This window comes from Brassica oleracea, chromosome C7 (genome assembly GCF_000695525.1).
Source record: "Brassica oleracea var. oleracea cultivar TO1000 chromosome C7, BOL, whole genome shotgun sequence".
Lineage (NCBI taxonomy): Eukaryota > Viridiplantae > Streptophyta > Magnoliopsida > Brassicales > Brassicaceae > Brassica > Brassica oleracea.
The window spans coordinates 41,109,550-41,126,499 of NC_027754.1; the positions used below are offsets into that span (position 1 = coordinate 41,109,550).

At 36.4% G+C, this 16,950-nt stretch overlaps 3 protein-coding genes across 3 annotated transcripts; all 3 read left to right on the forward strand.

Moving 5' to 3' along the window:
- The first annotated feature begins 409 nt into the window (after positions 1 to 409).
- On the forward strand, positions 410 to 1,278 carry LOC106304474 (protein LIGHT-DEPENDENT SHORT HYPOCOTYLS 9-like). Its single transcript, XM_013740881.1, has one exon. The coding sequence runs from the start codon at positions 546 to 548 to the stop codon at positions 1,119 to 1,121; it is 576 nt and encodes a 191-aa protein (XP_013596335.1). The 5' UTR covers positions 410 to 545; the 3' UTR covers positions 1,122 to 1,278.
- A 6,867-nt stretch (positions 1,279 to 8,145) lies between these two features.
- Positions 8,146 to 12,702, forward strand: LOC106303308. Its single transcript, XM_013739614.1, has 6 exons — positions 8,146 to 8,460; positions 8,552 to 10,057; positions 10,333 to 11,643; positions 11,685 to 12,039; positions 12,234 to 12,577; positions 12,664 to 12,702. Exons 1-6 carry the CDS (start codon positions 8,146 to 8,148, stop codon positions 12,700 to 12,702), a joined length of 3,870 nt encoding a protein of 1,289 aa, XP_013595068.1.
- Positions 12,703 to 12,743: 41 nt separating this feature from the next.
- On the forward strand, positions 12,744 to 13,750 carry LOC106303309. The gene has a single exon (XM_013739615.1). The coding sequence runs from the start codon at positions 12,857 to 12,859 to the stop codon at positions 13,748 to 13,750; it is 894 nt and encodes a 297-aa protein (XP_013595069.1). The 5' UTR covers positions 12,744 to 12,856.
- The last annotated feature ends 3,200 nt before the right edge of the window (positions 13,751 to 16,950 follow it).

A 16,950-nucleotide genomic window follows, 5' to 3' on the forward strand; every position in this document is an offset into this window, starting at 1 on the left:
GGATCATTATTTATATGATATCTGCACACGAAAGTAAATTTCTGTTTTTAAAATTATCTAATTAACTTTATACTCATTTTTTTTAATATTTTTATATGATATCACACATTCGTAAAAAAATAGATAGTTTAAGATGCAAAAAAAATATTTACTTAATGAATATAATATGAACGAATATTACAAATACATCATTTAATAAAATAAATAATTAAAAACTGAAAATTCATATCCGCGCCGGTCAGGATCTAGTTCTGATTAAATAAGTTAACGATATCATCAGTCCTGGATATCATGCATGGTATTCAAATAAAATAAGATAAGGGTTTGCGTATTCGCATGAAAATGAATACAAATTATCGCCACTTTATACATATTGGTAATTTTCGTAAATACTTCAATATTTTTCTCTCATTGTTCCATTATTTCTCAGTACGCATCTCTCTTTCTTGCCTTTACTTTATTGTCGCTTTTAAGCCTTCAATTTGCTCATAAATCAAATAGAATATAGATAATACCAAAACAAGAAGAAGATAAAACCCCTAATAATGTCTTCGGATCATCGCATATCGACGACGAAAGATCCACCGGAACATCCATCTTCTTCCTCCAGCCACCAGAAGCAACCGCTTCCTCCTCAACTGCAACCGCAGCAACCGCTCAGCCGCTACGAGTCACAGAAACGCCGTGATTGGAACACGTTCATCCAATACCTAAAATCGCAGAATCCACCGTTGTTGATGTCCCAGTTCGATTACACGCACGTGCTATGCTTCCTCAGGTACTTAGATCAGTTTGGTAAAACCAAAGTACATCAACAAGCTTGTGTCTTCTTCGGACAACCCGATCCACCAGGACCGTGCACGTGTCCTCTCAAACAAGCTTGGGGAAGTTTAGATGCTTTGATCGGACGATTGAGAGCTGCTTACGAAGAACACGGTGGCGGGTCACCTGATACTAACCCGTTTGCAAACGGGTCTCTCCGAGTTCACTTGAGGGAAGTGAGAGAGTCTCAAGCCAAGGCTCGTGGGATTCCGTACAGGAAGAAGAAGAGGAGAAAGATCAAAAACGACGCAGTTGTTGTCAAGAAGGATGTTGCAAACTCTTCGTCTACTCCTAATTAGTCGTCCAGTACTTGATAATTTTTCATATAAATCTTTTCTATAGGTAATCTAAATTTATGCTCTCTTTCTTTATGAGTTTGTTTTTATAGATTCATATGATCTGTTTTAATTGGAATAATTCTCTCTGAATAACTTAGACCAAAAACTTAAAATATCAGATGAATAGTAGTGATTGATTCAATCAAAACTGTCTGATCGTTTATATTGCCATTAACCCTAATCATAGGTTATTGGAAGCCCCCACTATATATATGCGTGTCTATAAGTATATTTATACTAATTTGCTATTCAAAATGAAATGATTCAGTGAAGGGAGAAAATATCACAAAATGTATGTAGTTTTTTTGTTTGTTTGTTGTATGAGCTATTAGAGTGTATATTAATCGGGCATCACATTTTTGTACGTTGCATGCATCGTGATGAATTTTCATACACTGGTACTCATGTTTTCAAGTAGGTCAATAATATAATTTTACATTCCAACATGTTATTGAGCATTACTATTAAGTATATGCCGACGCTTTCAAACATATAGATATACTTGCTGTCACAATATGCGAAATTGATAGATAATATACCTAGCCACCTAGGCTAGACTAAAATGTATGTGTAAGTAAATGTAGCCATATATTAGCCATAGGCCCATAGACCATAGTATGTGATAGTTTTGGCTTGGATTCTGCTAGGAGTACTAGCTAGGATAGTAGCTTATTAGGATCAGAGGTGGATCTATGTATAAGGAAGGGGGGTCAGCTGACACCTCTTAAACTTTATAAATCTGGTTTGTTAGGCTAGTACAACTGAGTTTTGTTAGCTCTGGTAGTGTTTTGACTTCGACTGGCACCTCGACTGGCACCTCTAAACCAGGGTTCAACCTCCACTTGACACCACTTTTTAACATTTTTTAATCTAAATTTCAAACCCATTTAATTTCTGACCCAGGTTTAAAATAATCATGGGTCCGCCACTGATTAGGATACGCTTGTTTTTTAGTATAATTCCAAATTGCCCTGTTTCTTTATTTTACTGGCTTTTAAGTTTTGATTAGTTACAAACGAGTATCGATTAGCTATCAAGTCGGCTCGCCCATATTTTGGTTTTCTCGGATCATGTCGGTCTCATGAAAATTAGGGTTCTAACTTCTACGACGTTGTCAACAAAAAAAAACTTTCTAGGGGCCGTTCGTTTCACCGTACCATCTGTCATCTTCATTCAGATGATTCATTTGTATGATGTATCTGGATGATCCATTTAGATTTTTGGAACTATTTGTTTGTCCATCCAGATGACTCATCTAGATGAATCATTTAGATGAATCATCTAGATGGATCTTATGTTTATTTCTTTACTTTCATTTTCATCCAAATAAGTTTAGTAAACAAATTAACAAAATACTCTTGTGTTGATTTAATCATATGTTAAAATTTTTTGGCTTTGACGGGAAAATGTGATTTTTTGGTTTTAGCGAGAAAACGAGATTTTGCAGTTCTGGCGGGAAAACACATTTTTACGGGTTTGACGAAAAACGCGTTTTTGTGGTTTTGGCGTGAAAATGCGTTTTTGCGGTTTTGGCGGAAAAATGTGATTTTGCAGTTTTGGCGAGAAAATGCAATTTTGCGGTTTTGGCGGAAAAATGCGATTTTGTGGTTTTGGCGGAAAAATGCGATTTTGCGGTTTTGGCGAGGAACTATGTTTTTGCGGTTTTGGCGGGAAAATACGATTTTGCGGTTTTGGCGGGAAAATGCGATTTTGCGGTTTTGGCGAGAAAATGCGATTTTGCGGTTTTGACGAGTTATGGTTTTAGCGGGAAAATGTGATCTTGCGGTTTTGGCGGAAAACGTGTTTTTCAGTTTTGGCGGAAAATTACGATTTTGCGGTTTTGGTGAGAACCCGCGTTTTTACGGTTTTGACGTTAAAACGCATTTTTACGGTTTTGGCGGAAAAACGTGTTTTTGCGGTTGTGGCGGGAAAATGGGATTTTGTGGGTTTGGCGGAAAAACGTGTTTTGCAGTTTTGACAATTTTGCGGGAAAACATATTTTGATGTGAAAGTGTATTTTTGTGGTTTTGACAGAAAAATCTGTTTTGGCGAGAAGTAGATTTTTACGAGAAAATTGCTATTTTGGCCAAAAATTGTGTTTTGTGGTTTTGTCGGAAAAATGCGTTTTGTAGTTGTGGTGGAAATATATTTTTTGTGGTTTTGTCGTTTTTCATGAGTGATAAAATGATATTAGGTTTGAGTTTGCAATTTGTTAATTACTTGGGGGTATAATAGACGTTATACCATTTTGACAAACTCATCTCCATCCAGATCTGATTTTCAAAATTAAGCTTAAATTTGTAAAACTCATTCAGATGAGCCATCCAAAACGAACAGCTCCGTAGTGGAAAATAAAGAAGCTTATAGAGTCATATTTTTTTTATTACAATATAAATCAAACTATTTATATTCCATAGTTTATTTTAAGTTTGTGCTATTTAAATTATTCTAAGTTATGCATGTAAAAAATGTACATGTTCTCTTTCTCTTGAAACTCTTTCTTTTTGTTAAAGACAGGCGATAATTTTTCGCTGTGCTGTGCTGTCTCTCCGGCAGTTGTGTTTTGCCGGTGCTTTCAGAAGGTTCATCTTTTTCTTTTTTTTTTCCCATTTTGTATGGTACTTTCTTCGGTTTTCTGGTGCTCTTGGTGTCGCTGGTATAGCCGCAGTTGTACGGTGTTTCTATTGTCTTGACTCCACGGTCCAAATCTATGAGGATTGGATCTGGACTCGCGTCTTCTTGCTTTGCTTCGGTTTCCATTATTGATCCATGACGGTTAGTTTTTTTGTTCCAAGAAGGAGGTAAGACGTGGGGACGAGGTTTGTTCCGCTAGGAACCATCGATGGAGTTCCTCTCTCTTTGCAGCTTGATTTGAAGACGATGAGTGAAAGTTTTCCAAGAGGAGTTTCTTGGTGGCGGTGGAGGCGACTCAGTTGTGGGGTATAGACTAAATCAATCGAAACACTGATTCTGAATCGGTGAAATCGGTTTATCCATATAGATGATCAAATGCTGAGATGGACCACTTGGTCTCCAAAAAATCTCAATTAAACTCATCTTTTATTTATTTATTTTGTATTTAAATTTGAATAGAAATCTATGTTAAATAACTGAAAAACCTAAGGAGTTTGCCATTACTATCCAACACAATATCCGACCCAGATCTAGACCCAAAATCCGACCCAGTCTCCTTCTTCTTCCCCATTTTTTCTCCATTCATAGTTCCTCCACCATAATACAAAATCAAAAATTTTCTTCAACCATCCACTAATTTTCTCTTTCTTATCTCAAATCGATCAACTCATTGTCATGTTTAATCAATTATATCTTATCCAGAGTCAAATTTCATCTTTTCCATCCGATATCCAAGATAATGAAGAACGCAAAGTATTACTAGTACAACTAGTACAACTCAAACTAGGACAACTAGTACAACTCAAACTAGTACAACTTGTACATATTGAGTATCTCCTATATATTATTTGAAAATTGATTTTCTTATGTATCATCACCATGTTCATTCTCACAAAAAAGATGACATGGCTTTGAGAAATTATGAAATGACATCACTTAATTATGAGATGTATAATAATTTCTATCTATTTATTGTTTTCGGCATATGAAGATTCTAGAAAATAGAATGATGTAGAACCAATAAGACATATTGGTCTCATTTACCCCGCATGCATGTGTCAAATATATGAATAGTATATTTTTAATAATATTTGATTTGAAATTGATACGTTTACAAGTTGTACTAGTTATACTAGTTATACTAGTTGTACGATTTTCGGAAAAAAAATTCATCTTCATCTTTTTGGTCTTGAGGCCAAAAAGCTAGATGCATAGCCAGAAAATTTTTCAAACATTGCTCTAAAAACGCGAGTCACCGGAAAGAAGAAAAAGATTGAGTTTGATGTATGATTTTTGTGTTTTTTTTGCAAATAATTGTTTTAATCGTAGATGAAATAACATAGTTGTACTAGTATTTGAGTTGTACTGTTTGTACATAGTTGTACTAGTTTTTGAGTTGTACCGGTTTGTACATAATTGTACTTTGGCATTGAAATCGAAGAAAACTACTTGTACCACATAAAATTTAAATTTACCTCTGATGTACCACTTCTTTTATGTGTACATGCATTTGCTTCAATAAAATGAAATCATCAATTTTGTTAAAATACATTTCATGTATGTTTTCCAAAAATTATGTGGACAAAGAAGTTAACAAACCTTAAAAGTATAAGGTAGATCATGTAAACTTATGTGATGGTGTAAAAACTGGATGATAAACTTCCCACCCCAACATCTATTTTCTTTATATGGATAAAAAAAATAAGATATGAAATAAAGAAATTGTAAACACATGTACAATAAAAACATGGTGAAACTTACATATTTCGACATGAAGAGATGACATACCAATGATTTTATATAGACATTACACATACTTGGAAAAGATTTTAATGTTATCAATAGAAAAATACCTCCATCAAGAAAATGAAAGCCTAAAAGACACAAAATTAAAAGAAAAGTAGATTAATATGATCGGTATAAATAGTATAACCAGTATAACTACGGAAAAAAAAATGTATGACTGGTTTAACCGATACAACTACGTTCTTTTAATAACATGTAGTTGTACCAAGTTTTGGGTTGTACAAGTTTGTACATAGTTGTATTTTGGCAGTGAAATTGAAAAACTTAGTTGTACCACATTAAAAATAAATATACCCCAGTTGTACTACTTCTACATGTTTACCTATCTGATATCACATATAATCGAATCATTAATTTGGTTAAAATGCATTCGGTGTATGTTTTTCAAAAATATAGTGGACAAACATTTAAAGTATGTGGAACATGAAAACTTTTGAGATAGTGTAATAATTACCAAAAAAAACATTAAAATTTTAAAATTGTTAGGAGAGACCATTATAAACACACACCAATTTGGTCATTTGATTGTTTCTTTATATGGAAAACCAAATGAAATTTTTAATTTTTTTATAATGAAGAAGTTGAACTAGTTATACCAGTATTACATGTTTGGTACATAATACAAAATTGTACAAGTATTATATGTTAAGTTACGCGTAGTTATACCTATTTTTGAGTTGTACCAGATTACATGTAATTGTACTTTAACTGTAAAATTGAAATAATTAAGAATGTACTAGTTGTATCATCCTCTATAATCCACTCCTAGCGAAATTTCATGATATAGCTTATTATAACATCATATTAAACTTGGTTTATATGTTGATTTATATTTAACGGGTCACAATTAAAAAGTTTGGGACGGAATCACAGCAAAATCTATTAATCAGAAAGTTTGGGGTCAAATGAAAAGAAGCGAGAAAGCTAGGGACCAAAGACATAAATAATGAAGAGTTGGTCACAGGATCACTCTGACATACGATTGAATCGAATGATAGATTGAGTCAAAAATTAGCGGAGTAGGTTGAATCTGTTAATCCTGACACATGATCGAATGATAGATTGAATCGAAGATTAGCGGAGTAGGTGGCGAGGGCCTGAGGTCACAGCGATGACATAAACGACTTCAATAGGAGAACCGGCAGCGGTGGGTTGGGATCTCACGTGGACTGCATCTGTGACGGAGGAGGAGTTTGTCTATGAGTTGCAAAGCACGACGCCGGCAGAAACTGAAGCACGTACCATCGTTACGACTCAAGCTTGCCGTTGCTGTCACCATCACCATGGAAGTTGAAGACGTCGGAGAAGAAGAAAAGAATCGTATACATCAATTTTTTTAATTGTTTTTATTTTGTTTAATTTCTTTTTTATTCATTTCAATAAGGATAAAAAGGTAACTTACCTTATACTAGTCCCCATACAGGATTTTTTAGGATGTGGTAGATTTTTTGTTGGCCTTTTGGTCTATAATAGATTTTAGTCCCCGTATGAGCTCGCTCTACCCATATTTATCTTTTCTTCTTCTACTTCTGATATGGTTGTTTTGAAGTCATACTTAGGTTGGTGGTGGTTCGTTTTGTTTGTAGATTAGAACTTCTCCTGTTTGGAAGCGGCATGCAAAGATAGAGTTCTTTAGTTCTCTGGCCGCAAGTGGTTGTAGTCGACGTGGTGTCCGTTTTGGCGGGAAGATTTTGGGAGATTTGTCGGTTTTGGTGTTTTAATTTTATTCTTTACGAAATTGGTTACTCTCTTTTTAGATTATCAACCTTTCTAATAAGATTTTAACATTGTAGTGTCTTTCTTTATTTTTTTCATTATTTTCCTTTTCTTTTTAAATTTATATTCGCGTATGTTTAAAAAAGACAAAAAATATTTTTTTTAAACCTTTTTAAAAAGTTATGTGATATTTAATAGTTGATTCTAAATTAAGAGTGGGGATATTATGTTACTGAAACTTATATTTTATAACTTGTTTTGGAAAATAGTAAAATAGGTCACTCAAAATGCCTAATGATTGATGACAAAAAAAAAGCATAATGATTTGAAATAAAACTACAATAAATTGGCCTTAGATGCGCCTCACTGGCCCTTTGTTTTAATAGGAAACTCTGTTCTAAAACTCGGCCACGTAGCCGATTTAGCAGCCGAGAAATCGCTAAACGGTGAGTAACCGTGGCGAATTGAAGCTATGCGTTCAAAAAATCGGATTTGGAAAAAAACCCTAAAAATTTCACTCATTTCAACTTGAAAATCAAATTATCTACTCAAGATCTATGAAGTTTAGGCAAAAAAAATAAGAAAAACGAAGAAAACGGCTTTAGAAATCGTCAAATTCATACAATCGCCGCGTAACTTGCGTTATAAAGGGAACTCGAGACTCTGGAGTTGTGAAAAGATAAGTCGGTAATAGGGTTTCTCTCTCCTGCTATGCGACCATTGAAGCGATAAAGTTTCAACCCTTGTTTCTCTGTCGGTGGGCCTCCAGCCTCGCCGTCGGCCGTCAATCGCTCCCATTCCTTTCTGTTTTCCACACTCTCATGTCCCAATGTCTGCCAAGAAGAAGAAATTTCGTCCGCCGTTCGCCGTTTCATCCAAAGTCTCTAGATTCGTCGAGCCATCAAGTTACTCGACCTTAGCCAAAAGAAAGAAAAGTAAATCTTTTTCAGCTTCTGTTGGAGCTGCTTCTGATGGTGTAGCTTCTGGATCTGTAGCTTCTGGATCTGTAGGTCCGGTGGGTTGTTTAAGTGTTCCTTCCAGTTCACCAATCGCATCGTTTGCGTCGATTAAGCCTGTAATCTCTCTCACTGGTCCTGCTAGTGTTGTTTCAGATACCATTGCCTCCGGATCTGTTTCCCCAAAGGTAATTCCCTCTGTTCTCGGTGCTTGTAGCTTCCGTTTCCTCTGTCTCTCCTGTTACTGCTGCTGTAGTGGGTGTTCAATCTCATCTCCAGGCCATCATAGATTCGCCCCCGCTTGTAAATGCTTCGCCAGCATATACTGCTCATGTATCTTCTCCAGGTGCCCCTGCTGCAGGTGTTACTCCAACCAGAAATTATGCTTCATTATTCAAGTCTTCAAGGGAGCTTAAGGAGATGGGAAGTCCGACTGAGCATACCTCTGGTGCGCCGTTCGTCCTCATCCCTGATGAGAACATTCAGGCAGCTAAAGAAGAGTTCAAGGATTTCATTTATGCAAAGTTTCACAACGATGTTCCTCCAATGGGCAGGATCATTGGAATTCTTAATGCGATTTGGACTAAATCGGGTCCTCGTATTTTTGTGCATAACCTTGGCCAAGGATCTTTCCTGCTAAAGGTTATCAATGTGAGAACTCGTGAAGCTTTGCTAGCTCGCTCCTGTTGGAATATAGCGGGTGTTCCTATGTTTGTCTCTCCATGGTCCCCTGACTTTACGCCCGAAGAAGCTCCTCTTTCTACTGTTGTGGTTCAAGTTGAGATGCGAAATGTTCCTTATCTTCTCTTTAATGATGAGAGTTTGAACAGGTTAGCTATTGCTGTAGGGAAACCGGTTGCTTTGGCACCAGAAACACAGCGAAAGCAAAACTTTCAGGTGGCGAAGGTCTTTGTGAAAGTGGATCTTACCAAAAGGTTGCCAGATACTATTGTCTCTGGTTTTGTAAATGGACGGGAGGTTCTTATAGATGTATCCTACCCTTGGCTTCCAATTAAGTGTATGATTTGTGGGAAGTATGGTCACAATAAGGATGATTGTCGTGTGGGTGTGGCTACGGGCTCACCAAAGTCTTCTTCTGGCCGGAAAACTGATGCTGAATCATCCCGTAAGCGATCAAATTCAAGACATGACCTTCCAAGCTCTGAAATACCTCTGAATGATGATCAACCGGCTGACCTCACTGCAAAATTTGTGCTTACGCTGGATTCTGATTCATCTCCAGATGGTATTTTGTCTGCAGGTATTGCGCTTGTTGTCGATATTCCACCTAGTCAAAGTCCACAAGCGAATGATGATTTAGAACCAGGTGAGATTGTAGAAGAACCTTCTTCCAATACGGAGGAAGCCAATAATGTGAAGAAGGTCCAGTTAGTAGATTTGAAGGGTTCGACTGTTATGGCCTCATCCTCGGAGAGGTCTGTTTCTGTGGCCAGTGATGTGCTTATTGCTTCTGTTCGTTCTATTGGTCTACAGGATTTTCTTGGGTCTGATGGTATTGTTCTTTCTGAGGTGGCCCATGGTCCCGAGGAGGAGCTTCGTAACGCTGTTTCAGGAGTAAGTTTGGTTGGTGATCTTGTCGTTGGCGCTCTAGGTTCAGAGATTGTTCCTGCTGATGTTCACAGTCCTAAAGCCCAAGATCCTAGTGTTGCTTCGGATTTGGATTCGGATTCAGACACTAACCGACCTCTTAATCCTGACTTTGATGAGGCAGAGCAGATTGAAAAACCTTTCACCCTAGTTCGTGGTAGGAGGATTGGCCGCAAGGTCACTAAACACTAAATCCAACATTAATAATGTTTTTTGCGTGGAATGTAAGAAGGCTTAACAACGATAGACGCCACACTATGACTAAGGGCTGGATTAATATCCATAAACCCTTGTTCGGAGCTTTTTTGGAAACTCACATTTTGGAGATTAATAAAGATCGTATAGTACATGCTATTCCCCGGGGGTAGAAGTTTTTCGGAAATTTTGCAGAGCATGAATTAGGCAGAATTGTCATTGTTTGGGATCCTCGGGTTTCTATTTTTATTTATCAGGCTTCAGCTCAATCAGTTACTTGTGGTATTCATGTTCCAGCAGAAAATCTGAATATTACTGTATCTTTTGTCTACGGTTTTAATTTACTGGAGGATCGGGTTTCTCTTTGGACGGAGTTAGTCGATTTGCACACGACAACGCCGGTTTCTCGTTGTCCTTGGGCAGTGCTCGGGGACTTCAATCAGATCCTGAGATCAGAGCATCATTCCAACCATCTCTCGGCTAGAGTGGATATTTCGGGTATTGAGGATACAAATCTATCTCTTAAGGAGGCAGAATTGTTTGAGGCACAAGCCAAGGGTCTCCCTTTCACATGGCGAAACAATCAGGACGTTAACCCCATATCTACTAAGATTGATCATGCTTTTATTAACCACCAGTGGGCTTCTTCTTTTCCAGATTCTTACGCTGATTTCTTGGATCCAGATCAATCTGATCACGCCCCTTGTTTATTTCGGCTCCCGACTCATACTCGTCGAGTGTGTAAACCGTTTAAATTTTTCCACCATGTCACTGACCATCCTGAGTACTCGGAGTTGGTTAATGAAGGTTGGCAGTTTGATCACATTGTGGGGACTAATCAGTTCAAGCTGGTCCGTTCTTTAAAATTGCTTAAGGGGGTCTTGCGATGTTTAAATAAGCGTCATTATAGTGGTATTTCTCGTCGGGTGAAGGAGCAGTCTGCAGTGGTAGACAATCTCCAACGTTCTCTCCTCACTGCTTCAGATCAGGAAACTGCAAGGGAGGAGCATGTTCAGCGAGCTCAGCTCAATATCCTTCTTAATGCGGAACATAAGTTTTATAGACAACGATCGAGAGTGAGATGGGCGGACGTTCGTGACCGTAATACAACATTTTACCATCATACCGTTTCTCAGCATGCCACTAGGAATCATATTCATTTCTTGAGGGATCAGGACGACAGGTTTATTGCGACTACGGAAGGTCTAAAGGAGCATTCAGCTGCTTACTTTCAGAATATATTAGGAACCACTGATATGCCAGAGTCTTTGGCCTCTCTCTCGGATATTCAGGATCTTCTTCCCTTCCGGTGTTCTGATTTGGAAAAAGCTTATCTCTGCAGAAATGTTCTCGAGTGCGAAATCAAGGGAACCATTTTCTCTATGCCGCTAAACAAAAGCCCAGGACCTGATGGTTATTCTGTGGAGTTCATTAGAGCGTCTTGGGACACTGTGGGGAGTGATGTAGTTGCTGCAGTGGGTGAATTCTTCAGGAATGGGAAATTGCTCAAAGACTTGAACACAACATCCATCGCTTTGATTCCTAAAAACCAGAAGCATGCTCCCTTGGTGACTATAGGCCTATCAGTTGCTGCAATGTGGTTTACAAGGTTATCTCTAAGATAATTGCTAATAGGCTGAAACCGATCCTTAAGAAATGTGTTAGCCCAAACCAAGTAGCTTTCTTGAAGGGTTGGAGCTTAGGTGAAAACGTTCTGCTAGCCTTGGAATTGATCAGAGACTATAACAAAAATGCTTGTTTAAAGAGTGGCATGCTGAAAGTGGATATTCGAAAGGCTTTTGATACCGTTTGTTGGGACTTCATCATTAAGCTTGTCCAAGCTCAAGGTTTTCCGCAGATGTTTACTACTTGGGTTAGAGAATGTATCTCCTCCCCGAGGTTTTCAGTCGCTATAAATGGAGAGCTGGCTGGGTTTTTCCAAGGAAAGAAAGGGTTAAGGCAAGGTGACTCTATCTCTCCTTACCTGTTTATAATGGTTATGGAAGTCCTTTCTAGGTTATTGGACAGAGCTGAGCTACATAACTCCTTTCGGCTGCATCCATTATGTTCCACTCCCCGTCTTACTCACTTGCTTTTTGCGGATGATTTATTGGTTTTTTTTATGGCTCTCGGACTTCTATCAATGGTATTAAATCAGTTATGGCTACCTTCAAATCTTGGTCTGGTTTGTATATGAATAATGCTAAGTCTAAGATCTTTTTTGGAGGATATCCTGATATTCAAGCATCGGTCATGGCTGATTTATCGGGTTTTCGGAGAGAGACCTTTCCAACGAGGTATTTGGGGCTTCCGTTAGACCCAAAAAAGATTAACATGGCTACTCTCCAACCTTTTCTAGAGAGAATCACTTCTAAGCTTCATTCATGGACTGTTAAATGTTTCTCCTTTGCGGGGAAAGTGAAGCTCATATACTCTGTCATCTATGGTATGGTGAACTTTTGGAGTTCGGTATTCGTCCTTCCTAAGCGGTTCTACGCAAAGGTGGATTCCATGTGTGCATCGTTCCTTTGGAAGAATAGGGTTTCTTCCTCTGTTGGAGCCCGAGTTTCTTGGGCTGATCTATGTAGGCCGAAAACGGAGGGTGGTCTTGGCCTCAGGCGGCTTGAAGATTATGACTTGTTTTTTAGACTGAAGAGACTGTGGAACTTCTTCTCTAACTCCGGATCTTTATGGGTTGCGTGGCTGTCCCATAACCGGTTTCGTGATCAAAATTATTGGCTTGTGCGAGACTCTCAATGTTTTTCTCCTACAATACGTGGTATGTTGCAGCTCAAGAATCTCATACCCCAATTTCTTAGATGTACTGTGGGTGATGGTCAATATGCATCCTTCTGGTATGATTACTGGACAGAATTGGGTCCTTTAAGCATTATGTTTGGCTCATCAGGCACCCGTCAACTCCAGATTCCTATCTCTGCTTCTGTATCTGAGGCAGTGGTAAATGGTAACTGGTTCTTTCCATCAGCCCGTTCAGAAGAAGCGGTCACGTTACAGGTTGTCTTGTCAACCACTAGTGTCCCTTCTCCTTCCAATGGTTCTGATACCTACCGCTGGAGGGGTCAATCTGGTGGTTTTACTTCTGAGTTTTCAACTCGTGTTACTTGGGACAGGTTGCGAGTTACTTCTCCAACTGTTTCTTGGTTTGAAGTGGTGTGGTTCAAGGAAGAAATTCCTCGTTGTTCCTTTATTACATGGCTGTCTATGTTGGCTAGATTACCAACAAGAGATCGATTATTGTCTTGGGGTTTACAAGTGCCGAATTCTTATGTTCTTTGTGCTGATGGTCTTGAATCCCACAACCATCTGTTCTTTGACTGTCCGTTCGCGGTTCAGATATGGAACAAGTTCTGTGGGCGTTTTATCTCATTACCTCCTGCTCATCTCCAAGCATCAGTGCTTATGTCCTCACAGTTTCAAGATCCTTATTCCTCTCAGGTTAAAGTGATTTTCAAGCTGATTTTGCAGGTGATAATCTACGGTTTGTGGCGGGAGCGTAATGCTCGTATCTTTAGAAATGTGTCTCTTCCTCCTCCGGCCTTTTTCAAGTTGGTTGATCGTTCTCAGCGTGACAGGCTACTCTCTTTTCCTCGGGACCCCTCTCAGGCACATTCGTTGCTCGAGTTGTACTTTTGGTTTGTTGATCCTTTTAGTTAACCTCGTTGTATGATCTTTATTTCTCTCTTTTATTTTGTGCTCCTTGTAATAAGTTACTTTGCAACATTGTAAAAACTCAAAAAAATGGTATGAATTTTAACATTTGCACCAAAAAAAAAAACTTGCGTTATAAAGTTGCAGGAAAAAAAAAACTAGGGAAGAAGACGAAACCGAAATAACAATTCTACCCTTCATTTAAAGAAAAACGTAAAAATATATAAAAAGGGCTCTACCCTGACATTCAAACCTAGGCTGCCAAGTTAAATGAGAACAAAACTGACCACTACACCACACTGTCTTTACTAAATTTAGGTATAACTATATCATATATAACCAAAACAAATCGCCGATTAATCCGCGTGTAATCTCCGATTAATTGGTTAGGCGCTAGGTCCTATCCGACCGCACGCGTTACGCCTAGCGTAGTTTCGAATATGGGTAGGAAATAAATAAACCCACGGTATGATTTTGTGAAGGCAGAAATAATTTGGCCTCTCTTTTTTTGTCTCCTCCGCAAAAAAAAACATCGAATGAGAGAAAAATTTAGTGACTAGGAAATGTTTAAAAAAAAATTAAAATTTATTAATTGCCCAATAAAAAAGATCTGAAACAGTACACAACTCAACTCTGGTGTACAGGAGAAACGTCGGGAAGAAATCAACGAACGGACAACCCAAACAATAATCTAGAGAAGCGGAGAAATCGGACAACCCAAAAGCTTTTGGCTTTTAATGAGATCTATAGACTATAGTTGGCTCTCAAAACATCGCTTCAGCAAACTTCCAAAACTAGACCAGACTATAGTTTCATAATATTTTTAGATATATAAAACTTATGATTATTTGCCTCCGTATACCGATATAAATATAACAGTGATATATGTAATTTGTAGATTTTAATCGGTTTGGTAGGATATTTAGGGTGTGATTGGTAAAATGTTGGAGTAATAAAATTAGAGAAATACAAAGTAATTGAGAGGAAAAAGAAATACAAAGTTAGTGGTATATTAAGTAAACAAAAGTACTCAATTTAATATAATTATATATTTATGCATTATTCCAGTTTTCTCTTGCTAAAAGAAGAGAGAAAATATTACCACAATTTAGGAAGAGATAAAATAGTAATTATTATTTCCAGCGAGAACCGGAGTAAAATTCTTTTCTTTTTTTTCACCTGACTGATAAAAAATAGAGGAACTAAGAGTAATTACAATTTTTTATCCCACAGTTTTACTCTATAATGCCTATTCAGTCAGACCCTTAATTGTCAAAAGATATTTGTACCGGAATTTAGGAGTAGCAAAGAAAAAAACCATTTAATAATTGGGGAATACTCAGTAATGACGTTAATTAGTTATACTAAATTATATATAACTAATTTTTAAATTTGATTTTTTTTATATTTTTAGTTTGAAGTAAGTATTTCTATTATATGTAACAGAATTAACTAATAAAATATAAAGAATCAAGTCTGAGATTTTAGAGTTATGTAAAAAAATATAATTATGTATAGAACATAAATTATCTTAGTTTAAAAGATTGAAATCTCATCTCGAATAAATTCATGGAAAGAAAAATTACTCCAATAACCTACTTAAAATATAAAACCTCCTTTAAAAAAAAGCGTACTAAATAATATTTTTTTACGTGTAATAGTTGAAAACTGACAATTGAATATCGATCTAGAATATTATTTTAATATATCTAATGGTAAAATATTAATTGTAATAAACAAATTTTGAATTTTGTAATATTACATGAATTAGAAGTCTTTAAAATCTAAAATCTATTTTATTAACATAATATATTTTTATTCATTTATTATTTTGATGTTGCAAAATATTACTTTAGTTTTATTTGGATATTATTTTTTTAATAATTTAGTTTCTTTTTAAGTAATTTTAAAATTATCAAGAATATAATATAATTAAAATTATTTATTTAAATATATCCAAATATGATGTCTCATTTTTATGTGTGTTTGCGTTGAGCATATTTAATTGTAGTTTGTATATTTAACAACACCTTGTTGCGTGCCGTTCTATAGTTTTAATAAATGTGTTGTCATGTCATTTTTATTACTACTAACATTATTTTTAGTGATCAGTGATTACGTATTTTTAACGTTATGTATTATATATTATCGTATATTTTCTAACTCTTCATGCTTGCATTTTTTTTAGAATCATTTTAATTAGATAATAGGTTTAAAGATGTAAATAAAACTGTGTATGTTGTAAATTTAGACTTTTTAGTGTAATTGATCACTATCAATTATGGAAATTATTGTGACAACCCGTCCTGTGGACCACTCGTCCCGTAAACCTCAGTCTCACAGCACTGCAGCGAATCGACCACACCCCCTCTCTTATGAGTTCTCACTAACTCCATAATTAGGTTGTTGGTGGACTTTGAACCCAGGACCTCACCCTTTAACAACTCTCCCAACCAACAAATTACGGAGTGAGAGAAAACTCATAATCGAGGGGTTAGGGTCGGTGCCCTGCAGGGCTGTGAACCTAGGGCTTACTGGGTGGATAGTTCCCACGGGATGGGTTGTCACAATTGTATTATGATTTTATTTTACTAAATTTTTCTTTCTGTGTATATTTTTGTTTTATCTTGTATTTTTGCAATTTTATTGCCCTATTCTTTAATTGCAGAAAATTGCTATTTTCAATTTTTGTTTCATATACTTTAAAAGTCTTCTGTTGATTTTTGTTTGTTTTCTTTCTCCAATTAAAATGTACGGTTAAACTGGTAAATATATAGACACGCTATTAACTACACCATTAGTCTAATTATATGTCAATAACAAAGGAAAAATTTTCTAAATAATGTTTATATGTATTTAATTATATTTTCGCCAGTTTTGGGTCTTGAATGAACCAATCAATTAACGTATACGTTAAAATTAATATGTAATGTAAATATTCATTATAAGGTAATTATTTATGCGTATTGAAATTTATATCAGTAATTAAGTTAAGTTTTGATTGGCAGAGCAAATGATAAAGCAATAGCAGTATACTATAGAAGCAGTATGTTGCAGGAGCCATATGTTTTGGCTAAACTGTTTAATAGGATGATTAGTAGAGCAGTGTGAATATTCAATTTTAAATTATTAAATAAATTTAAAATAATTATATAATTTAAATTTATTTAAATAAATTTTATAATTAAATTTGGTTAACGGGTTCC